Here is a 26406-nt window from a genome sequence, read left to right as displayed (position 1 = left end):
ACAGACTGCTCTAGCCATGCTGGAAAAGGGCTCAGGATTGCCAGATCATCTGCAGGAGAAACCAGAACTCAGAATTTTTAATATGGTGCCTCCTAATTTAACAATATCCATGTGATCCAAACATGCTTGGTGTGAAACGTATCTAATGTATTTGAATCCATGAGTTCATAATGATTTTTTTTTTTTTTTTTTTTTTTTAGCGGTACGCGGGCCTCTCACCGTTGTGGCCTCTCCCGTTGCGGAGCACAGGCTCCGGACGCGCAGGCTCAGCGGCCGTGGCTCACGGGCCCAGCCGCTCCGTGGCATGTGGGATCTTCCCGGACCGGGGCACGAACCCGTGTCCCCTGCATCGGCAGGCGGACTCTCAACCACTGCACCACCAGGGAAGCCCCCATAATGATTTTTTTAAAAAAATCATTGCTTACCTTTAGAGGATGCTAAGGAATTGGTTCATTATTTTGAGAAATAATAGGGAAAAGAATCCTACCTTTTCTACTTGGATGTACCGAAGTGTAAACAAATAGTTGATGACAGGTTTTCTTTAGAAAAGTATTCCAGCTAATAAATGAAGATGGAATCACAGAATTAGAATGCCACAATTTGGCAATCCCTAATGAAATAATGGATCCAGGCAATGATCTTTACTGGAAACTGGATGCTGATATAACAACAAAAAACAGACAAGCAGACATTACTCCTGATACGATTACACAGTATTGCCTATGATGTACTCTTGCAAAAAAAATATCAAGCATTCATTGATCAAGCCTTTATATCTAACAATCAATTTACAGGAAATATAGGGGCAGAAGAACGTGTTAAATGACACCATGGGGATACATTCAACAAAATTCAGGCTGTGGAAAATTCTACAGAACAAATGACCCAGTTTTGTCATTTGCAAAGAAAAAAGAAGAGAAAGGTTAGAGGGGAACATCCAGTTAACAGAGACATTGCTCTGTACAGATTCATCTGGATCCTAATCTGAACAACAACAATGAAGAAAAATCATTGAAACAACTGGGGAGGTTTGAATATTGATTATATATTGGGAGATACATTTTAGGCGTGACAATGTTATTACTCTTATTATGTTATTTAATGAGACCTTACCTTTTAGGACTACTTTGAAATATTTCCAGAAGAAATATGATTTCTGACATTTGCTTCAAAATCACGAGGGGAGAGAGGTGGGGACAGATGAAGGAAGATTGTTTTTGAATGGACAAGTGCTGAAGCTGAGTGATGGATCCATGGGGCTCATTCTATTACTCTCTCTAATTTTGTATATGTTTATTATCCAGAATATGCTATTATCCATAATAGAATGCTTAAAAATACTTAACGGGCCAAAATGTGTCTGTCGCCTAGATTTGGTCCACGAGCCGCCAGATTCTGGTGAGCTTCAGCTTCCACTCAACGCTACCCCCCCACCCCCCCGTGAGTCCGAACCCTCAGTGGTGGGCGCTTTATCTCTAGACCTCGCTGTCCCTTTTCAGGTCCTTTCCCAGAGGTGCCCATTTCCCAGGGAACGTAAGAGTGTGGCAAAGAGGAGCATGAAACAAAGCCATAAAGACCAGCGCGAGTTCCCTGGGACAGAAGACACCCCAGGATTAGGGAGCAGGGAGCTGGGTGTCAGGGGCCGTCACAACCTAGCACACTTCCTTTAGTTCCCTCCCTCCTCTATCCAAGTATCCTACCTCAACGTCAAAGGTACACACACCTGTCCAGACGTCCCAGCTTTTATCTCAGCATTCCAAAGCCCAGACAAAGGCTTCCACTGCCCAGGAAAATAAAATAAAAAGAGGGCATCTCTCCCGGAACAGTTCGGGCTAGAGAACAGTTCGTCAACCTGGGGAGACGTAGCATTTGGGGCGCGGGAGGGGAGCGAGTGAAAGTCCCGTGATCCCCAGGCACGAGTGAGGGACGGTGTTGGAGGCCGGCTAGTGCTTTTCTGTGCAGCCTCTGCTTCCTGCCTCCCCTTCCTCTCCTCCCCCCAGGCTCCCTCCTTGAAAGACCCTTTCCCCGGCACGCGCCGGCGGCGCTAGCTGCTCTTTTCGAACGGACGGGGCCAGCAGGGAGAAGGAGTTAACGCCAGGCGAGCGCGCGGGGCGGCGGCCGGGCTCGGGGCGTGGAGGGGACGCGGACAATAGGCAATCAGCGGCCCAGCAGGGCGCGCTCTCCCCGGGCGCCGCCCGTCCCTCCCCAGGCCCCTTGGGCCTCTTGTTGTTCCCTGGCTCCTCCTCCCGCCCGGCCTTGGGGGCCCAGATTGGCCCGGGCGTTGGGGGTTTGGCGAGGCTCGGAGCTCGGCCGCAACTGGACCTGTGTCCGCGGTGCAGGCCTCGCCCCTCCGCCCTCGCGCACTCCGGCCCCGGGGTCTGCGCGCAGCGATCTGGCGGCCGGCCCTCCCCCTCTCCCCCATCCTTCAACACCCGCTCCCCGGCCCACCGGGGTAATGAGCCGCCCTCGGCCAGGCCCCGGCCCCATTGTGTGCACGTAGGGAACGAAACCGGGTCTCCGCGGTGCGATGGAGAGTGACCGCGCGCGCGGCTGCGAGCCCCGCTTCACACCTGCTCCCCGCCCCCAGCCCTGGGCGGGCGCGGGTGTGTCCTCTCCCTCCCCGCGGGAGGGGTCTCAGCTGGGGCTGCACTTGGTAAAGAGGCCGTGGAGAGGCCGGCGGCGGCCCGAGGAGGAGCTATAAATTTGGAGCAGATGCGGCCTGACAGGCCCCGAGCCCGGGGAGGTGGGGGGGAAGGCTCCGTTCCCGGCCCAGGCCCCATCTTCCCGTCTGCAGCGGAGTTAGACGGACTCCGGGCGAGGTGACCCGGGACTTTGGACGTACAGGAACCCGTCCCCACCACTGCCACCTCCGCTTCGGCTCTTTGTGTACCCACGCGTGGGGAGGAGGACTGGAAGGCAGGGAGGTGCCGCAGGGAGGCGCCGCAATAAGCTTAGTTGCTTTCCCCTTAAAAAGAGTGGTTTCTTTGGAAGAGACTGGCAAAGTCTGAGCCCTGGCTCTGGCCTGACACTTCTGGGCAGCGGCTAGAGAAAAAAAAAAGATAGTAGAAGCATGCTTCGGCTGTTCATTCCACACCATTTAAATGCCCATTTTGTGCTAAAAATGCAAGGTAGGGAGACACAGGCAGACGGGATGGGGGGAGGATGGGAACGGGTGGCAGAAAAATACTAAGGAATAATGCCTGCCATGCTGTAAGTACTATAGGTGCTGCGATACTGTACATTTAAATAGCATTTCCCTTTAGTAAGTACAGTCCTCCCTGGGTATCCTCTGGGGATTGGTTCCAGGACCCCCATACCAAAAATCGGATACTCAAGTCCCTTATCTAAAATGTCCTAGTATTTGCATATAACCTATGCACATCCTCTTATATACTTTAAATCATCTCTAGATTACTTAAAACTCCTAATACAGTGTAAACACTATGTAAGTACATAGTTGCTCTCCCTCAGCAAATTCAAGTTCTGCTTTCTGGAATTTTTTTTTTCTCAGTATTTTCGATCCACAGCTGGTGGAATCTGTGATTGCAGAACCAACGGACCCAGAGGGCGCACTGTAGTATTCTCTCCGTCCAACAGAAGAGGGAGCAAGGTGCCGAGTGCTGCCAGGGGTTTGATGGTAACTCAAACCATCAAACCATTCAATCCAGGTATCCCAACCCCAAGTGGGAGGAGGTGGGAGGGTGTGCTAAGGAGGCTTTCCAATACACTACACTGCCAAGGAGGTGAGGCAGGCCTGTCATGGATCTGGAAGGAAGTGGAGAGAGTTGAAACTGAGTGTCGGTAGCAGTTAACACAGCCCTGATTGACCTTACCTGGACTCGACACTGTGCAGCTACTTCTCTGGAGTGGCACGAATTGAAGGCTGAGTCCGTGTCCCAAGTCTGAAGGTCGTGGTACGGTCACCATTCTAACCTAGGGCGAACTGGGGGGTTAGTGTCTACAACACTGGTGCCAAGCTGAGTTGGCAAAATCCACCGTGTGCAGTGTCATCTCCGTTTACAGCTGTTCTCGCTTCCTCTGCTTCTAACACGCCATGGGGCTAACCAGATTGGCCTGCAGGAACCGTTGCTTCTTCCCTTCCCTTCCCTTCCATTCCTACCAGTCTCCCTGGTCCATACCCACATAGTTTTGTAGACTAATGGTTCTCAAACTTTGGCATGCATCAAAATTGCCTGGAGGGCTTGTTAAAAACACTCCCAGGGTTTCTGATTTATTTAGTCTGGGAAGTCGTAGGGCCTGAGAATTTGCATTTCTAAAAGTTTCCCAAGTGATGGCGGTGCTGAGGCCACAATTTGAGAGAGCTGACCTAGATGGAAGGAGAAATAAGGGCTGGTGAAAGAGGAAAGAACTGATGTGTGTGCAGTGCTGGAGAAGGTTATTGGAAGTTCAAGCTCCCCAGGGTCCTGGGGTATCTTCACTCTCTGTGAGGGATAGATAGGCTATATCCCCAAGCAATTGTGGGCATATTCCAGAATTAGCCTAGTGTGTGTGTTTCTTGTCTGGAGACTTAGCACTCCCCCTAATGGACTCAAACGATTCTGCGCTCTCCTCAGCCTCCTAATGGAAACAAGAATTACCCTAATTTATTTTCCCAACCTATCTTGGTCATCCATTCATCTCTTTGTCACTAAAGGTGCAGGGATGTTATCTTACACATTTCTGTTTGCAAATTCATTAGCATGTTTTTTTTTCAAGGAAAGACATTTTATTCTGATTAGCATGGTTTTGGGTGCTCAGTGGTGACTCCGTGAATGAATGAATGCTTTCCTTCTTCTTTAGGAGAACCCTAACACCTACCAGTCCCCTCATCCTCACCTTTGCTTCTCCCAGCTGCTCTAAAATACTCTACAGGTGATTTAAGATCCAGATATTTGCTGAAAAATTCTCCTCGACATGTCAGCATCATTGTCACCAGTTACAAGACTTTGGCTGGGGGCAGGCAAGCCCAAGTCAGAGGCTGAGGATGGGTTTTGTAAAAATGTGACCAAAAAAAAAAAAAGTATAGCAAAAGATTAGATGAGAAAAAGCAGGTGGAATTTTATTTCCTACCACCAGGTGGCAGACCTTGCCCCATTAATGAGAGTTAACCCTGGACTTGAAGCCTGGCCTAAACTACTTTTTTCAAATCAGAGCGAGGACAAAAGGCTGTTTCTCTACTTAAATGACTTGGGAGTTGAGGCAGGGAGAGCAGTTACTTGAAAATACCTTTGTAACTGCTGCTACTCAAGGTACTTGAGTAGATCCCTTGAGTTTCCTCAAGGGCTCGCTGAGACATGCTAGTTTTTCCTTCCTGAAAAGAGGTTCACCCTCTTGTAGATGGAAGAAAATGGGTTACTTAACTAAGAAAAATGCCAAAAATGTAACTTCAAACCAGAGGTTTCTGGCGCCGCATACACACGTGGCAGCCCTGAACGGCTTTAAGCCCCAGTGCTTGGCTTCTTTTTCCCAGCCCCCATCTGGCAACCTCTATTTCCTACCACCCGACGGTTCTTTGTTCTCTTGCTTATACTGAATCTTCCTCAAACTAAAAATGAACGCTTTATTTTCACTCTAGAGTCCATTCCAGGGCCTTCTTACTGAATTCCAGTTTGCAGTCTAATGGGCACATGGATGGTCTCTAATCTACCCCTCCCTCAGAGGATCCTCAGTATGTTACAAAACCTAAATCATACAACAACTTGGGCAAGAGTTACAGGCTCACAGCAATAATATACATACATATGTGTTTGTGTGAAAAAAAATATGTATATATATAATGTCTTACAGGAAGGCTCCATGAATGTTTTGGGAGACAAGCAGGTGAAGATTCGGTTTTATGCACCTTTTTCTATCTCAGTTGTATGTGCAACAGATATTGAGAATAGAGTGGTATCCACCACAGTGCCAGGGTCAGAGCAGATCTATACCTTACATAGAAAACAGGAAGTTGTCTATACCATTGTTAAGGGTCTCTAACACAGGTGAGCCATTACCCTCAGCTCTTCGGCTTGCAGCTTCCTCCCTCCCTTGGGGATGTGCAAATCTCAGGTAATACTGACCATCTTAGACTAAGTAAAACTCACAGCCCAGAGCGCTTCACTGGGCAGTTCCCTACCACTGCAGCAGGTCCCTTGGTGGCCTAAAATGTTTATAGATATCTGTGCTAAAGACAGAGACTATGAGAAAAAAAAAAATTGAAACAGTACATATTTGGTTGTTTTGGGTTTTTTTTCCTATGTGAATTGTTAACAGAGTCAGTCAAAACATATTTATGGCATGCCTGCAGGGCACATAGCATGGTACTTCACCCCTCATTGAAAATCCATTAAAACAATTACCAGGCCATGCTAGGAAACTTTTTTTCACAAAGGAATTTGCTTTAGTTGCTGGATTAGCAGGAACTAATTTGAGATGCAAAACTAACAACCCCCTTTGTACTAGGAAGCCCTTATGTAAACTGTCACATACTACAAATAATATATGTGTATTTATTCCTACCTGTGTCTGAGTATATGGACTTAAAAGCTACAAACCTAATGGGATAGTGATATAAGGGGAAAATAATTTTAAAAGTTAGTGAATCATCTTCTACTAATGCTGCAAAGTTAAATGTTTACCTGGGAGGTTGTGCCCTGGTTATAGGCCATTAACGACCATCAAAAAATAAAATCGTGTTCACATCTATCACACTTACGGAATGTCATATTGTCTTGACTCTCATACGAAGAAGCTAGGTTCAAAAAACCCCACTTTTATTGAGATACTGTTGATCAATGCAAATAGTGAGACTCATTCAAACCAAAATTTGGTCTCTGAAATTAATTGATAAACATAAGGAGATTTCATAAGTTTGTTTATTGCTTTTCCCCACTACTAACTGTAACAACCTTTATTAGCATGTGTACATACACACAGTTGGTTCTGTCTTCTTTCAATTATTTGTTCAACAAGGAATTTTCATGACCTACTTAAGGCACTGAAACAGAACTTACCCCCATATCTTGCAAAGCCCAAGTTATCTAGTAGAGAGATGCAGTCTGAGGGAGTTGTGGCGTCTTGTTAATGGTGCCCAGTTGTAGTGGGAGCCCCACCATTGCTACTCCTGTCCCATGTTTCCAGTTCCAAATCTTCTCTGCAACCAGTGTCCAACCCAAGACCCCCTACTGAATCCCCTACCTACTTTAGGACAGAAGGAGAGAGAAAGAGTAGACTTGGGCAGAGGGCCTTACTCTTAAGAGAAGAACACACTTTCCATCAAATGGTAGAACTGTGGTGACTGACACAAGGAAAGTAATATAGGTTTAAAGCATAAGCTGAGGTCATACAGTCCCAGCATCAAAGTTTAGATTCATCATTTACCAGTGATCAGGTTTTGGAAAAGTAACTTAACTGCTCTGAGCTAAGGCCAAACATCTCACTTATAACGTGACAATAAGATAATGCATGTAAAATGTTAGTATAGTGTCTACCAGAATGCATCAGTGAATGGAAGTTCTTGGTATCCACCAAAGCTCTGTCAGAGTAGACAACTACTTCACCTCTGATGCTTCAGGTGGCTTCTGGCCGACCTTCACCTGTAATCAAGAGAGTATGTACGGGGAATTCCCTGGTGGTCCAGTGGTTAGGACTTGGCGCTTTCATTGCTGGGGCCCGGGTTCAGTCCCTGATCAGGGAACTAAGATCCTGCAAGATGCGTGGCCAAATTAAAAAATAATAATAAAATGTAAAAAGAGAGTGAGAGAGAGAGAGAGAGAGAATGTATGCCCTTGCAGTACAGCAGAAAGCTCACTGATCTGTCAGTAAGCCAGGGTACTGCATCATGGGAACATTCGATTTGGGGAAAAGCTCTGTTTGGGGCTAGGAGTCATAGATGAGCAAGACTCTTTTCTTTTTTTCTAATTATTTTTCTAATTATTGGTAGGTTAGTTTGGAACTTCCAGAGATAGACGCTGAGACGAGGATTAGAGTGCAAGGAGTTTACCTGGGGAAGAGGACCACCAGTAGGGAAATAGAGGTGTTTAAAAAAAAGGAAGGAGGGCAATAAAGGGTGAGCGTGGGCAACTGGGGTATAATCCCGTCAGGGAGCCCTGGGAGATGGTGTAGGACACACCTCAGAGCTACCCCACAGGGAAGAGCAAGAATGTTGGGATATTTATTTACCAACTCTCCATCATCAGTTAAGATCTGCTTCTGGGAACATTAACTGTTACAGGCACAGCCATGCAGCAGAACCCTGGAGGTCTACACTAGTTTTCCCAGTGGAGCTTGCAAAAACTCTACATGGCATACACATGTACAACTAACACCACTAGCACCAAGGAATCTACTGGCCATAGGGCCAGGCAGCAAGGCCACTTAAACGGTACCCAGAACCTGCTACAGAGCTTGCTCTTGCTCTGGCCCCCCTCATAATGTGTGACCTTTAAAGTCACTAATACATAGATTGGAGTGGTATTCCCTAACGTGGTATATGCTGTCTCCAAAATCCCAAGAAGCCTACCAGATCTACACCTCCATGTGGTAGGTGGAGCAAGGTACAGGAACTTGTCCTCAAGCTTGGAGTGGACCTCTTGGGCATGCCCCAGACAACCGGACCCTAATAGCTACCAGGCACCCCCCCCAATCATTTTAGGGTGTATATCCTCCCTGCTGGTATTCAAGTGATCCAATTAACTCAATGCTATCAAAATAGGGGAACTTTTTTTTTTTTTTTTGCGATACGTGGACCTCTCACTGTTGTGGCCTCTCCCGTTGCGGAGCAAGGCTCCGGACGCGCAGGCTCAGCGGCCATGGCTCACGGACCCAGCCGTTCCGCGGCATGTGGGATCTTCCCGGACCGGGGCACGAACCCGCGTCCCTGCATCGGCAGACGGACTCTCAACCACTGCGCCACCAGGGAAGCCCAAAATAGGGGAACTTTGTGGTGTTTCGTGTCACATATACCAAGACAATCAAGGTCTCTGGGGGCAATAATTTGGAGCTACTGCGGGAAAGCATCCTTAAGATTCTCAGAAGCCCTTGCTGAGAGTCCTTTAGGCATTTACCTTAAATCATTCAGGAGTCTTAACAAAGGTTCTCACAGCCACACCCTTGATTTGATTTTTGGCCTTGGACTCTTTCAATGCTGAGAAATATTAATGAGCTGGGAAAACAGGGGATAAGAGACAGTTATATCAGCCAAACCAGCAAATCCTTGTGCTTCTGCATCTCCTCCAGATTCTGCTTGTAAATTGCATGGTGCCTTATTTCACTCACCCTTCTCTTCCTGTGCGTTATTATACTCCGTTAGAAGAAACCAAATGGCACTTTCAACATTCTGTCTGGAGATCTCTTTATCGGATATTTTAAAGTTTATTAGGTACATTTCTTATCTTTCAAGTTTCCACAGGCAACATTTTGGCAATTATTCCATCATACATAACACGTGTTGTCCTTTCTCCAGCCTCTAATAACTATTTTCTTACTGCTTTCTCAGCCTCCAGCAACTGTTTGTTCACCATTCCTCCAGGCTTTGCTAACAGCGTCTTTGGTGTTTTTCCAGCTTCTAACCACCAACTGGTCCAAGGGCAGAATTCCAAGAGCATGAGAGGTTAGGCTCTGGAACCCTTCTGCTACATTTTATTGCAAGCAAGCCCCAGGGCCATTCCAGATTCAAAGAGTGGGGAAAACAGATTCATCTCTTAATGGAAAGCATTGTAAAATATTGTGACAGTGTTTTTCAATATACAGCAGACATCTTTACACTAACCAGTGGATACGTTTTTTAGAATAAATTCCTCAAAGTGAACTTGCTGAGTCAAATGCAAATATGCATTTGTAAAATGTTGCCAAGCCCCCTTCACAGAGGTTATACCAATTTTGAATCTCCCCAGCAACACAAGAGGGTGCCAGATGAGGTTTCCCCAGATCTCACAGCACAATGTGTTATCCAAATTTTTTTCTCTGCCAATCTGACAGGTAAATATGACATCTTCTTGTAGTTTTAATTTGTATTTTGCATATTATGAGTGAGATTGGGAATATTTTATTTGCTTAAGAGCAATTGTATTTTTTTTCTTGAAACGGACTATTTGTATGTTTGCCATTTTCCATTTGGTTTGTAGGCTTGGCTTATCATCTTTCAATGCACTCAAGAACTTTCATATGTTAGTAGTGTGATACAATTCTGGGACAGGCTCTCTCAAGTCTCTGAACTGAAAGTTTCCTTACATACCTAATTTTGGTCTTTCTGAGGGTAACGAATTCTCTCCTCCCCTGGGAAAGGCCAATAGTATGAGACCATTATGAGCTCTAAGGGAATATGTGGTTCTCTAACTGGCAAAGACCTGGGTTTCTAGAGATTTTCCCCCCAATTTCACTGCCCCCAAAGAAGAAAGTCACATATGTGGAAGAGGATCCTGAGTCCTAAGTCTGGAGGAACCCAGTTGCCTTTAATTTCCTAACAAGGGCTTAGGCAGAACTGATCATATAGATACCCCTGCTTATGTGTTATAATTGACTTCTGTAGTTTGTGGGTGCTACTATAAAGAGTTCTGTGTTGAAGTAGAACACCTGTGTTTGAGTCTAGTGACCTTGGACAAGTGTCTCCCCTTCACTTCAGTTTCTTTGCTTCTAAAAGGAAGATGATATTACCTGTTTAGAAACTCAGATTTGATATTTGCCAAGGTAAGTTGTACAAATATGTGGTGTTATGATGTTCACCTAGAGCCACTGGGTACCATCCAGGATCTAATGCAGGCTGTGGAAACTCAGTAGTTCTAAACCATCATTGCCTGCGGGACACCACTATTTCTCGCAACCTGAGATACTAGATATTGTTGCCTAAATTCTTCTAATGCTACTGTCAGAGCCAACCGAGGTTAAGAGCACAGACCTCCAGACTGCCAAGTGTGCCTGAGACTAGGCACCAACTGCAAGTTCAGGGATCCCTAGGGCCACCCTTACTTCAGACCAGCTGGCTACAAATTAGGAAGCTTCCATGACCACCTTCAGGTTCCATCCTTTGCTACAATGACTCAACGGACTCAGGAAGTAGTTTCGTTATAATAAAAGGATACAAATTAGAACCAGTCAAAGGAAGAGATACATATGGCAGAATGTAGAACTGAGAGGGTTCCAAATGCAAACTTTTGTGTCCTCAAGAATGAGTTTCTCTCATGGCTTCAATGTGTGGTAATATGCAGAATATTGCCAACATAAGAAGCTCATCCACACCAGTCCCTCCCATCAGGAAGCTTGCACAAGCCTCTTAGATAGCCTCATCCACCAGAGGGCAGACAGCAGAAGCAAGAAGAACTACAATTCTGCAGCCTGTGGAAGGGAAACCACATTCACAGAAAGACAGACAAAATGAAAAGGCAGAGGACTTTGTACCAGATGAAGGAACAAGATAGAACCCCAGAAAAACAACTAAATGAAGTGGAGATAGGCAACCTTCCAGAAAAAGAATTCAGAATAATGATAGTGAAGATGATCCAGGACCTCGGAAAAGGAATGGAGGCAAAGATTGAGAAGATGCAAGAACTGTTTAACAAAGACCTAGAAGAATTAAAGAACAAACAAATAGGCATGAACAATACAATAACTGAAATGAAAAATACACTAGAAGGAATCAATAGCAGAGTAACTGAGGCAGAAGAACGGATAAGTGACCTGGAAGACAGAATGGTGGAATTCACTGCTGTGGAACAGAATAAAGAGAAAAGAATGAAAAGAAATGAAGACAGCCTAAGAGACCTCTGGGACAACATTAAATGCAGCAACATTCGCATTTATAGGGGTCCCAGAAGGCGGAGAGAGAGAGAGAGAAAGGACCTGAGAAAATATTTGAAGAGATTATAGTCGAAAACTTCCCTAACATGGGAAAGGAAATAGCCACCCAAGTCCAGGAAGTACAGAGAGACCCAGGCAGGATAAACCCAAGGAGAAACACGCCAAGAGACATAGTAATCAAATTGACAAAAATTAAAGACAAAGAAAAATTATTGCAAGCAACAAGGGAAAAACGACAAATAACATACAAGGGAACTCCCATAAGGTTAACAGCTGATTTCTCAGCAGAAACTCTACAAGCCAGAAGGGAGTGGCATGATATATTTAAAGTGATGAAAGGGAAGAACCTACAACCAAGATTACTCTACCTGGCAAGGATTTCATTCAGATTTGATGTAGAAATCAAAAGCTTTACAGACAAGCAAAAGCTAAGAGAACTCAGCACCACCAAACCAGCTCTACAACAAATGCTAAAGGAACTTCTCTAAGTGGGAAGCACAAGAGAAGAAAAGGGCCTACAAAATAAACCCATAAAATTAAGAAAATGGTAATAGGAACATACATATTGATAATTACTTTTAACATGAATGGATTAAATTCTCCAACCAAAAGACACAGGCTCGCTGAATGGATACAAAAACAAGACCCATATATATATGCTGTCTACAAGAGACCAACTTCAGACCTAGCGACACATACAGACTGAAAGTGAAGGGATGGAAAAAGATATTCCATGCAAATGGAAATCAAGAGAAAGTTGGAGTAGCAATATTCATATCAGATAAAATAGGCTTTAACATAAAGAATGTTACAATAGACAAGGAAAGACACTACATAATGATCAAGGGATCAATCCAAGAAGAAGATATAACAATTATAAATATATATGCACCCAACATAGGAGCACCTCAATACATAGGGCAACTGCTAACAGCTATAAAAGAGGAAATCAACAGTAACATAATAATAGTGGGGGACTTTAACACCTCACTTACACCAATGGACAGATCATCCAAAATGAAAATAAAAAAGGAAACAGAAGCTTTAAATGACACAATAGACCAGATAGATTTAATTGATATTTATAGAACATTCCATCCCAAACCAGCAGATTACACTTTCTTCTCAAGTGCACACGGAACATTCTCCAGGATAGATCACTTCTTGTGTCACAAATCAAGCCTCAGTAAATTTAAGAAAATTGAAATCATATCTAGCATCTTTTCTGACCACAATGCTATGAGATTAGAAATCAATTACAGGGAAAAAAACGTAAAAAACACAAACACATGGAGGCTAAACAATACATTACTAAATAACCAAGAGAACACTGAAGAAATCAAAGAGGAAATCAAAAAATACCTAGAGACAAATTATAATGAAAACACGACAATCCAAACCTATGGGATGCAGCAAAAGCAGTTCTAAGAGGGAAGTTTATAGCAGTACAAGCCTACCTCAAGAAACAAGAAAAATCTCAAATAAACAATCTAACCTTAAACCTAAAGGAACTAGAGAAAAGAGAACAAACAAAACCCAAAGTTAGTAGAAGGAAAGAAATCATAAAGATCAGAGCAGAAATAAATGAAATAGATACAAAGAAAACAATAGCAAAGATCAATAAAATTAAAAGCTGGTTCTTTGAGAATAAACAAAATTGATAAAACTTTAGCCGGACTCATCAAGAAAAAGAGGGAGAGGACTCAAATCAATAAAATTAGAAATGAAAAAGGAGAAGTTACAATGGACACCACAGAAATACAAAGCATCCTAAGAGACTACCATAAGCAACTGTATGCCAACAAAATGGACAACGTGGGCTTCCCTGGTGGCGCAGTGCTTGAGAGTCCACCTGCCAATGCAGGGGACACGGGTTCATGCCCCGGTCCGGGAAGACCCCACATGCCGTGGAGTGGCTAGGACCGTGAGCTATGGCCGCTGAGCCTGCGCGTCCGGAGCCTGTGCTCCGCAACGGGAGAGGCCACAGCAGCGAGAGGCCAGCGTACTGCAAAAAAAGAAAAAAAAAAAAAAAGGACAACCTGAAAGAAATAGACAAATTGATATAAACTTCCAAGACTGAACCAGGAAGAAACAGAAAATATGAACAGACCAAACACAAGTAATGAAATTGAAACTGTAATTTAAAATCTTCCAACAAACAAAAGTCCAGGACCAGATGGCTTCACAGGTGAATTCTATCAAACATTTAGAGACGAGCTAACACCCATCTTTCTCAAACTCTTCCAAAAAATTGCAGAGGAACGAACACACCCAAACTAAATCTATGAGGCCACCATCACCCTGATACCAATCCAAACAAAGATACAACAAAAAAAGAAAATTACAGACCAATATCACTGATGAATATAGATGCAAAAATCCTCAACAAAATACTAGCAAACAGAATCCAGCAACGCATTAAAAGGATGATACACCATGATCAAGTGGGATTTATCCCAGGGATGCAAGGATTCTTCAATTTACGCAACTCAATTAATATGATACACCATATTAACAAATTGAAGAATAAAAACCGTATGATCGGGCTTCCCTGGTGGTGCAGTGGTTAAGAATCCGCCTGCCAATGCAGGAGACAAGGGTTTGAACCCTGGTCCGGGAAGATCCCACATGCCTCAGAGCAACTAAGCCCGTGCCCCACAACTATTGAGCCTGTGCTCTAGAGCCCTCGAGCCACAACTACTGAGCCCGTGTGCCACAACTACTGAAGCCTGTGTGCCTAGAGCCCATGCTCCGCAACAAGAGAAGCCACCACAATGAGAAGCCTGTGTACCACAAACGAAGAGTAGCCCCCCACTTGCAGCAACAAGAGAAAAGCCTGCGAGCAGCAGCAAATACCCAATGCAGCCAAAAATAAATAAATAAATTTATTTTTAAAAAAATACAGGGCTTCCCTGGTGGTGCAGTGGTTGGGAGTCTGCCTGCCGATGCAGGGGATGCGGGTTCGTGCCCCAGTCCGGGGGGATCCCGCGTGCCACAGAGTGGCTGGGCCCGTGAGCCATGGCCACTGGGCCTGCGCGTCCGGAGCCTGTGCTCCGCATCGGGAGAGGCTGTGGCAGTGAGAGGCCCGCGTACTGCAAAAAAACAAAAACAAAAACAGAAACATATGATCATCCCAATAGATGCAGAAAAAGCTTTTGACAAAATTCAACACCCATTTATGATAAAAACTCTCCAGAAAATGGGCATAGAGGGAACCTACCTCTACATAATAATGGCCATATATGACAAACCCACCGCAAACATCATTCTCAATGGTGAAAAACTGAAAGCATTTCCTTTAAGTTCAGGAACAAGACAAGGATGTCCACTCTCGCCACTATTATTCAACATACTTTTGGAAGTCCTAGCCACGGCAATCAGAGAAGAAAAAGAAATAAAAGGAATACAAATTGGAAAAGAAGAAGTAAAACTATCACTGTTTTACTATACATGGAGAATGACATGATACTATACATAGAGAATCCTAAAGATGTCACCAGAAAATTACTAGAGCTAATCAATGAATTTGGTAAAGTTGCAGGATACAAAATTAATGCACAGAAATCTCTTGCATTCCTATACACTAATGATGAAAAATCTGAAAGAGAAATTAAGGAAGCACTCCCATTTACCATTGCAACAAAAAGAATAAAATACCTAGGAATAAACCTACCTAAGGAGACAAAAGACCTGTATGCAGAAAATTATAAGACACTATGAAAGAAATTAAAGATGATACCAACAGATGGAGAGATATACCAACAGATGGGGAGATATACCATGTTCTTGGATGGGAAGAATCAATATTGTGAAAATGAGTGTACTACCCAAAGCAATCTACAGATTCAATGCAATCACTATCAAGTTACCAATGACATTTTTTACAGAACTAGAACAAAAAATCTTAAAAATTGTATGGAGACACAAAAGACCCCGAATAGCCAAAGCAGTCTTGAGGGAAAAAAATGGAGCTGGAGGAATCAGACTCCCTGACTTCAGACTATATTACAAAGGTACAGTAATCAAGACAATATGGTACTGGCACAAAAACAGAAATATAGATCAATGGAACAGGATAGATAGCCCAGAGATAAAACTACACACCTATGCTCAACTAATCTACAACAAAGGAGGCAAGGATATACAATGGAGAAAAGACAGTCTCTTCAATAAGTGGTGCTGGGAAAACTGGACAGCTACATGTAAAAGAATGAAATTAGAACACTCCCTAACACCATACACAAAAATAAACTCAAAATGGATTAGGGGCCTAAATATAAGACTGGACACTGTAAAACTCTGGGTGGAAAACATAGGAAGAACACTCTTTGACATAAATCACAGCAAGATCTTTTTTGATCCACCTCCTAGAGTAATGGAAATAAAAACAAAAATAAACAAATGGGACCTAATGAAACTTAAAACCTTTTGCAAAGCAAAAGAAACTACAAACAAGATGAAAAGACAACCCTCAGAATGGGAAAAAATATTTGCAAATGAATCAATGGACAAAGGATTGATCTCCAAAATATATAAACAGCTTATGCAGCTCAATATTAAAAAAGCAAACAACACAATCCAAAAATGGGCAGAAGACCTAAATAGACATTTCTCCAAAGAAAACATACAGATGGCCAAGAAGCACATGAAAAGCTGCTCAACATCACTAATTATTAGAGAAATGCAAATCAAAACTACAATGAGATATCACCTCACACCAGTTAGAATGGGCATCATCAGAAAATCTACAAACAACAAATGCTGGAGAGGGTGTGGAGAAAAGGGAACCCTCTTGCACTGTTGGTGAGAATGTAAATTGATACAGCCACTATGGAGAACAGTATGGAAGTTCCTTAAAGACCTAAAAAGAGAATTACCATATGACCCAGCAATCCCACTAGTGGGCTTATACCCAGAGAAAACCATAATTCAAAAAGACACATGCACCCCAATGTTCATTGCAGCACTGTTTAAAATAGCCAGGCCATGGAAGCAACCTAAATGCCCATCGACAGACAAATGGATAAAGAAGATGTGGTACATATATACAGTGGAATATTACTCAGCCATAAAGAGGAACAAAATTGGGTAATTTTTAGAGATGTGGATGGATCTAGAGACTGTCATACAGAGTGAAGTAAGTCAGAAAGAGAAAAACAAATATCGTATATTAATGCATATATGTGGAATCTAGAAAAATGGTACAGATGAACTGGTTTGCAAGGCAGAAACAGTGACATAGAGAACAAACATATGGACACCAAGGGGGGAAAGGCGGGGGGATGAACTGGGAGATTGGGATTGACATATATACACTAATATGTATAAAATAGATAACTAATAAGAACCTGCTGTATAAAAAAATGAATAAAATAAAATTCAAAAAAACATTCAAACAAAAATAGAAGTTCATCCACATGCTTTGTATATTCAAGAAACAGGAAGAAGGCTGTTGTGACCGGAGCTGGGAGCAGCAATAGGAGATGAGGTCAGAGAGGTAACTGGATGGAAGCAGGAAGACCACTTAAGCAGTTCTCTAAATAATCTAGGCAAGAGATAATGATGACTTGGAACTAATACTACTGATATATTATTTCACTAAACTCCGTAGTTTACATTAGAATTGGTTCTTTGTGCTGTAGAGTTGTATGGGTATTGACAAATGTATAATGTCATGTATGCATGTGTGTATGTCAGTATCATACAAAATCGTTTCACTGCCCTAAAAATCCCCCCTGCTCCACGTATTCTTCCTCCTTCCCTTCCCGCCCAACCTCTGGCTGCCACTGATTTTTTTTTTTACTGCTTCCATAGTTTTTCCTTTTCCAAACTATCATATAGTTGGAATCACACAGGATGTAGCCTTTCTGGTTGGCTTCTCTCACTTAGCAATATGCATTCCCCCATGCCTTTTCATGGCTTGATAATTCATTTCCTTTATTCGTTGAATAGTATTCCATTGCATGGATGTACCACAGTTTGTTTTTCCATTAACCCGTCAAAGGACTTTCTGGGTGCTTCCTGTTTTTGACAATTATGAATAAAGCTATTATAAACGTTCATTTGCAGGTTTTTGTGTGGACATAAGCACTATTGCTGGATTGTGTGGTAAGACTATGTTTAGCTTTGTAAGTGGTTGAACCAGTTTGCATTCCCACCAGCAATGAGTCAGAGTTCCTGTTGCCCCACAGCCTTGTCAGCATTTGACCTTGTCAGTGTTTTAGATTTTAGCCATTTTAATAGTTGTGTGGTGGTATGTCATTGTTGTTTCAATTTGCAATTCCTCAATAACATATGACATTAAGCATATTTTAATATACATATTTCCATCCATATATCTTCTGTAGTGAAGTGTCCATTCAGATCATTTGTCTTTTTTTTGTTTGTTTGTTTTTTCGGTACGCGGGCCTCTCACTGTTGTGGCCTCTCCCGTTGCGGAGCACAGGCTCCGGACGCGCAGGCTCAGCGGCCATGGCTCACGGGCCCAGCCGCTCCGCGGCATGTGGGATCTTCTCGGACCGGGGCATGAACCCGTGTCCCCTGCATCGGCAGGCGGACTCTCAACCACTGCGCCACCAGGGAAGCCCAGAGCATCTCATTTTTGACTGGACTCAGACTTAGAAGTAGAAGCTCTCAGGGCGGACAGCCTCTGTCTCATGACAATCTGTTCCTGGCGTTTTTCTTTGGCCTCCTTCATTCTTTAGGCCCAAAGTTTAGCATATTCTGTAGCCTCTTCCTTATTCTTCTTAGTACGCTGATTTTTCAGAGCAATACACCTATGTTTATGTTGCAGAACACGTGGAGTAACAAGACGCTGAATTTTAGGTGCTTTGGTCCTAGGTTTCTTACCTTCTTTGTTTAGGGGCTTTCTCAAAACGTACGGATGGACATCATGCTCTTTAGAGAGATTGAAAAGTTTGCAGATTCTCCAAGTTCTTTTGGGCCCCAGGCGACGAGGCACAGTAGTATCAGTGAGTCCAAGAATATCCTTCTCCCCTTTTTTTACGATGACCAAATTGAGAACACTCAGATTGACATCCACAATGCAACCCCGTACAGATTTGTGCTTTCTTTCTCCAGTCCTCCTCGGTCTGCAACAGGAATGCCCCTTATTCAGTGGCAGGCAGACTCGGCCATTGGTCAAGACACCCTGCTTCATAGGGGAAGCTTGTTTGTCGTTCCCCCCACTGATTCGGACCACATAACCCTTCCATTCTTCACCCAGAGCGTCAGCAGCAACTTCCGTGGCCATGTGCTTCTCATAAAAGGTATGAAGTTTTCGTTCATCGTCCATTTCAATGAGCTTCCGGCAGTCAGTGGCCGGGAAAGAGATGTTCAGCTTCATCCTGAAGCAGCCGACTGCCTCCAAGGTGCCACAAAAAGAGCAGTCTATTATTCTTGATTAACAAAAAATAGTGTAAACATCTCTCTAAGTTAATTCATTTACTACATCATTTTTCTTGTCAGAATAATATTTCATGGAATGAATATAGCAGTGTTCATTTAACCGGTATCTTACTGCTGGGTTTATAGATCCATTCTAATTGTTGGTATTGCACACAGTGTAGAGGCGAACCATCTTGTAACTGAATCTTTGTGTGCAATCTTATTTTCTCAGTATACATTTCTAGAAGTGGAATAGCTAGATCAAGGGGTTCTTATGTTTTTTGAAGATTTTGTTATTTATTAAAATTGTTCTACAGAAAATGTCTCCCAGTTTACATTCTGATTAGCAGTACAGAGAAAGCATCTATTTCCCCAATCTCTTAAGTAGGTATTATAAAATGCTTTAGAAATGGAAATAGCTTTCTTTTTTCTTCTGAATACAAAAATAACTCATGCTTATGCTATCATTTAAAGCTGTTTGCAAATTGAAAGGTTAAAAACAATATTTCGTTCTTTTAATTTGTATTTCTTCGATTGTTAATGAAGTTAAACACTTTGTCAAGAAAAATAACTTTAGTCCCGTTTAAATAACATTAATATAATGGATATGTAATAAATGTGCCATGACAGTATTCATAAAACATCATTTGAATATTTGGTATTCACATAGTACTTTGCTGGGTATTACCTAAATATGTATAGAAGAGTCAATCGCTAACCACTAAGAAATCACAGTCCAAGAAAATCAACAGTCAACAAATGTTTATTGAGTGTCTACTATTTGCCTGGAACTATGTTTTTTTATAACAACTTTACTGAGATATAATTAACATACAATGAACTGTACATAGTTAAGTGTACAATTTGATAATCTCTAACATATGCATGTACCTGTGAAACCATCACCACAGTCACCTTGTGTCCTATCTCTTAGGTTCATTCTCCTTTGTTTTCTGATGTCCTTTGTCTTGAATACCACTGTTTCATATATTTTGTCTGGTTTTCTAGTTATTCAAGGGAGGAGGATATATCTAGTCCCTACTGCTGCATCTTGGTTGATGATGAAAGCATGCCTGGACTATTCTAAGTGATGGATCTAGTAGAGGGAACAAAATGGACAAAATCCTTGGCTTCAAACAGCCTACATTCTAGAGGGGGGTGGCAGACAATAAATATATGAAAAAACTTAATTTGCATAAATAAATGATTTCAGAAAATGTGTGTCAATAAAATAAGATGGTAATGTGATAGAGATGCAGTAAAGGCATCTCTGGGGAGGTGACATTTGAGGAGATGACTTATGAGAAAGAGGCTGTCACTTGAAGAGCTAAGATAAGAGTGCTCCAAGATAAGGATATATGACAAGTCCAAGGGCCCCCAAACAGAAATAAGCTTGACTTACTTGATAGGACAGATACAAGGCCAGTGCAGTTGGAATGCATCTGAGATGGGAGATGAAGTTGGTGTGGTAGGTAGGCTGAGCTTAGAGTAAAAGGGTCTTGTAGGTCAGTGCTCCAGTTACCAACTGCTGTATAGCACAGGACAATGACAATCGTGAACCATGCTCATGAAGCTGGGGGTGCTGGGGTGAGCTAGGTGGCCCTTGCTAAGGGTCTTGTGTGGTCGCAGTCAGGTGGTGGCTCAGGCTGGGGTCATCTCAAAGCTTCTTCATCCCCCTGTCTAGAGCCTGGGCTGTTTAGACAAATAACTGGAGGATGGAACATTTCTGGCTCCTGGGCACCCTCTCTCTCTCTCTCTCTCTCTCTCTCTCTCTCTCTGTCGTATCTCCACATGGACTTAGGGTAGCCCAATTTTGTACGTGGTGGCTAAAGGTTTTGAGAGCAAGTATATCAACAGAAACTGGAAGAAGCTTCAGGGTATTTCCAAACCTAGCTTTGAAGTCACACAATGTCACTCCCACCACATTTGGTTCGTCGAGGTAGTCACAAAGATTCACCCAGGTCCAAGGGGAAGGAACATAAATTCTTCTTATTGGAAGAGCATCACATAATGTGTGGATATGTTCTTAAATCACCACACTTATGACAAAGAGTTTGGATTATATTTTTACAGTGGGAAGCCATTGGTGGGTTTTTAACGAGGGAATGATAGGCAATGATTTACAATTTTAAAAGACCAATCTGTCAGGATTATTTAGATGCAAAATCAGCATTCAAGCATCGATCGCATTATTATATACCAGCAAAAACAATTTGAAAATAAAATATGAAAACATAATACCATTTACAAGAGTGTTTTAAAAATACCAACTACCTAGGAATAAATCCAACAAAAAAATGTGTAAGACCTTTATGCAGAAAACTACAAACATTTTTTGAGAGAAACTAAAGACTAAATAAATGGATATACTATTTTCCAGGATTGTAAGACCAATTACTATAAAGATGTCAGTTTTTCTCAAATTGGTCCATAGTTTCAATGCGATAGCAATCAAAATACCCACAGCTTTTTCTGTAGAATTCGACAAGCTAATTCTAAAATGTATATGGAAATGTGAAGGATTAAGAATAGCAAGCCACTCTTGAAGAAGGAGGAGGAAGAAAGAAAGAGGAGGAGGGACTTTCTGTACTTGATATAGACTTATCATAAAGCCAGTGTGACCCACTATTAAGGCAGTGTGATATTGCCACAAGGAACACAAATAGAAAAATGGATACATGGACCAATGTAACAGAAGAGCCCAGAAATAGACCCATGCACATATGGACACTTGATTTATGTCAAAGAGACATAAATGCCTTTTTTTGGCATTGCAAAAAAAGGAAGGAAAGGATGGTCTTTTCAGTAAATGGAGTTGGAGTAATTGTGTATCCACATGGAAAGGAGGAAGGAAAGAAGGGAGGGGGAGACATATACTCTACAGAAGTACTTGCACATATGCACTGGGAGACATGTACAAGAATGTTTGTAGCAGCGTTATTCATAACATCCTAATTTAGAGACAACCCAAAGATTCAACAGTAGGATGGATAAATAAAATGTGATATGTTCATAAAACAGATTATTTTACAGCAACAAAAATGAATAAACTTCAGCCTCATAGAGAATAGATGAATCTTAGTTAAAAACATAATATTGAATGAAAGAAGCCAGACACAGAATACATGTGATTTCATTTCCAAAAAATTCAAAACCAGGGAAAACTTTTAGCAATGTATAATCAAGTGATAAAACTATAAAGAAAGGCAAGTCAGGATAGTGACTTTATGAGGGAGATAGGGGTTAACATTGGGAAGGGATTGTAAGGTAGGGCTTCTAACGTGCTGGCTATATTCTATTTCCTGTCTTGGGTGGTGATTATATAGTATTTGTTTCATAATTCATATAGTAGTTGTACACGTACGTTTTATGTACTCCCCTATATGCACGTTATATTTCACAAGAAAAAAGTTTTAAAATACCAAGTTCACTCTGGCTACTGTGTAAGCAGGCAAGTATGCAAGTGGGAAGTCCAGTTGTCCAGTAAAGACATGATGGAGGCTTGGACCAGGGTTGAGAAGTAGTCAGATTTAGGAAATAGTTTAGAGGTACAGGTAACGGGACTTGATATGGAATTTGAAGGGCAAAAAGATAAAGCAACAAACACACTGACAGTCATAAAACACAGCAAGAGAGTATGCAACAGAATTAACTAAGCTTCTGAAACAGAGAACATGAATGTGAAGTGCTAAGTCGTGTGAATGGGTATTAGATGGAGGACTTCTGTCCAACAGATTAGGGAAGGCTTCATAGAAAAGCTGGGAAAACAAACACTTGACTCAGATTGTGGAGGAAACGGATAAGGGGTGATACGGTTAAAGGGAGTAGCGTATATTTACAGGTGGAAGATTTGTATTGTTGTGCACTCTTTGGCCCATTATTTTATTTTTGAGACGTTTCATATATTATCTCTCAAATAAGATTTTATCTACTTATGACTACCATTTAGATCCACAATAAAAGGTGTAGCATATTACTTCAATCATAGTAGCCATTCCATAAGTCCTGATTAAACCATGAAGTCTTGAACAAGTATATCGCACAACTTCTGGAACCCAGCAGCGGCCACAGGAAGCCAACACGATGATCACATGGTCCTGGTGGACTATATAGCAGTGCCTCTGTACTATGGAACACATATTAATAGCTTTTACATTATTGGCTTCGTTTGAACTTCAGGGTGTTAACGGAAATTTTATTATTTTATTTTTTTAATATTTTTAATAGATTTAGTTTTGGCTGCGTTGGGTTTTCGTTGCTGCACACGGGCTTTCTCTAGTTGCGGCGAGCGGGGGCTACTCTTCGTTGTGGTGCGCGGGCTTCTCATTGCAGTGGCTTCTCTTGTCGCGGAGCACAGGCTCTAGGCGCGTGGGCTTCAGTAGTTGTGGCACGCAGGCTCAGTAGTTGTGGCCCGCGGGCTTAGTTGCTCGGTGGCATGTGGGATCTTCCCGGACCAGGGTTCGAACCCTTGTCCCCTGCACTGGCAGGTGGATTCTCAACCACTGCGCCACCAGGGAAGCCCAGAAATTTTATTTTTGATACAAGATTTTCTCATTGGATAGACTGATTGGTGTGGGAATAAAGGGGGGGTATATAGAAATAATGTCTAGAAACAGAAGTTTGTGGGAAGGGAGACTTCTCAGTCAACCCACTTCATCTAGGAAGGCTTCCTGAATGAGTCAGAGTTGATTTGAGAATCATCCAGAATTAACAGTAGAAGGAGGGAGGATTTTTTTTTTCAGGCTTGTGGTAAAATGAGAGCGGGAGAAGCAATGATTTTAAAACTCCTTGCAGTTTCTGATTTCATTATGATTCTAGGCATGTCACTCCCATTCATACACCTTATGACATTAAAAAACTTACTGTTGGGCTGAATGATAGTGAATTTTGCTTTGATAGGTGTTTGAGCTTCCACTAGAGCCCTTAAGAGAATTGGAAATGAGAACACTGAACCAGAAGTGGAGAGAAAGCGACAAAGGGAAGATTCTATTAATGAGAGTACAGGCAAAGTGAGATGACAGCTAATGCTCATACATGTTTATGTGAACCAGGCACCATTCTAAGGGTTTTATCTGTATTAACACATTTATTCTCATGACAATACTGTGAGGTCATCCTCATTTTACAGATGAAGAAACCAAGGCCCTGAGAGGTTAGGCACATAAGTTGGCTGAGGTTGCAGAATTGGAATTTGAAGCCAGGTATTCTGACTCTAGAATTCATACACTTAACTGAGGTGCTAGACTATATCTTTTATTTAGTTATTTATTTTTGGAAGGATGTGAAATATTTATTTTTTAAATTTTTATTGGAGTATAGTTGCTTTACACTGTTGTGTTAGTTTTAGGTGTACAGCAAAGTGAATCAGTTATACATATACTATATATTTTTCTTAGAAAAAGAGGAAGAGATAGAATAAATGTTGGAATTTCTTTGTTTCTTCATATTGCTAACATAAACTACAGTGACATTTTAATATGACATACGGAGACAATTATCTCCTCTACTTCAACCCTATTGCTTATTCCTTTGGCTTTCCAATGACAACCATGTCATTCTCTGGAGTGATTCTGAGTTTAAAATGTAGCTCTATTTAAAAAAAAAAAAAACCTAAAATATATTTGCTATTTAAAAAAACATTGCATAGCTTATTCATATTTGAACAAAAAAATCAGCTGGGGCCTTCAAGTTAAAGCTCCAAGATAAACAATTAGATTTTTGGCTTTGAAGAATATTGAAATACCTTACAGTGATGTATTGGACTTGGGGTGTTAATGTTCATTAAACTGCAGCATGTTATGGAGGGTCCAGGTGCGCTTACCACTAATTACCGGAGGTCACAACAGCTGTCATAATTGACAGTTTTCTTTTTCGCCTCCTTACACTTGAGAGCATGAAACACTGTGGCAAAAACATGCAACTCCCAAATTAGGGCGGATGGATAATGGTATTGTAAAGTAACTTTTCTGCTGAGCTCGGGAGTTCCTACCCATTTAAGTTGTAGACAAACCGTGCAAGCGCAATAAAGACATCTAACTATTCTACAAATCGTCACACCCACCCAGATTAACTAGAAAATAAATCGGAACTGGAATCAGAGTTGCTCTTCAAATAATGCGCTTGGATTTCTTGAAAAGCTACGCCGCAGGAACTCTAACCCTGGTCCCCAAATGCTTTTTAAAGTCTTCCCCAGAAACCCTCCCCCTGCAGCCTCGGCGCCTTCCTAGCTGTGCCCTGCGCAGGGCTCCCCAGCCTCCGCCCTGGACGTCAGCCTCTGCACCCCGAGGCCAGTTCCGAGTGGGGAGCGGCAGAGCGGAGGGAGTGAGGCGAACGAGCGAGCGAAATGGTCAAGTCCTCCTTAACTCTGGGCCCCCTCGCGGGCCTCACCCCTCCTCCCAGGGGCTGAGATTGGAGAGGAAGTGGGAAGGCTTCAATCGGTTCCTCACACCAGCGCCCTCATGCCCCCACCCTACTCTTCGGCTCGGGGCTTCGGCGCGCCTCACCGCCGCCCCTCGCCCCGGGAGAGGAGCGGGCGGCGCGGCCGGGCTCGCGGTGAGAGGCCTGGGGCGGCAAGCGGCCTCCGCGGGGCCGCTAGGGCCCGCAGCCGTCCGCCCGCAGGAGAGCGAGGCCCGAGGGCAGCCCCGGAGTCCGCGGCGGCCGGATACGCGGGCGCGTCACTTCCGGGCGGTGCAGCGGCGGCCGCTTGGAAGATGGCTGCGCCCTGTGGCTCGGAGCTGCCCGCCAACTCGCCGCTAAAAATCCCGAAGATGGAGGTGCTCTCCCCGGCTTCTCCTGGTGGCCTAAGCGACGGAAATCCATCGCTCTCCGACCCTTCCACGCCTCGGGGTGCCTCCCCGCTCGGGCCGGGCAGTGCGGCGGGCTCGGGGGCAGCGGCGTCCGGGGGTCTCGGGCTGGGGCTGGGGGGCCGCAGCGCCGCCTCGTCCTCGGTCTCCTTCTCCCCTGGTGGCGGCGGTGGCGGGGCTGCGGCAGCCGCCGCCGCCGCCTGCCGGGGCATGTCGTGGACGCCGGCCGAGACGAACGCGCTCATCGCAGTGTGGGGCAACGAGCGGCTGGTGGAGGCGCGGTACCAGCAGCTGGAGGGAGCCGGCACGGTGTTCGGCAGCAAGGCCCCCGGGCCAGCCATGTACGAGCGCGTGTCCCGGGCCCTGGCCGAGCTGGGCTACGAGCGGACCCCGTCCCAGTGCCGGGAGCGCATCAAGGTAACCGGCCGCCCGGCCTGGGGCAGCG

General features: G+C 43.5%; 1 protein-coding gene and 1 pseudogene across 2 annotated transcripts in view; one reads left to right on the top strand and one right to left on the bottom strand.

Moving 5' to 3' along the window:
* Positions 1–17054: 17054 nt before the first annotated feature.
* Positions 17055–19612, bottom strand: LOC149748830 (small ribosomal subunit protein eS6 pseudogene; annotated as a pseudogene).
* Positions 19613–25452: 5840 nt separating this feature from the next.
* The window catches only part of MSANTD2 (Myb/SANT DNA binding domain containing 2), a 28731-nt gene continuing 27777 nt past the window's right edge, over positions 25453–26406 (top strand). For both annotated transcript variants that reach the window (XM_022560273.3, XM_022560272.3), the window contains exon 1: positions 25453–26378. In XM_022560273.3, the coding sequence (XP_022415981.2) occupies positions 25617–26378 (762 nt within the window). In that variant the 5' untranslated portion in view covers positions 25453–25616. The remainder of the gene's footprint in view (positions 26379–26406) is intronic.

The sequence above is a fragment of the Delphinapterus leucas genome, chromosome 7, assembly GCF_059928025.1.
Source record: "Delphinapterus leucas isolate spDelLeu-1000000601 "Yukka" chromosome 7, BTC_Dleu_Yukka2, whole genome shotgun sequence".
NCBI classification, from domain to species: Eukaryota; Metazoa; Chordata; class Mammalia; order Artiodactyla; family Monodontidae; genus Delphinapterus; species Delphinapterus leucas.
The sequence above is the reverse complement of the archived record's forward strand: the minus strand, read 5'-3'. Positions and strand labels throughout refer to the sequence as shown.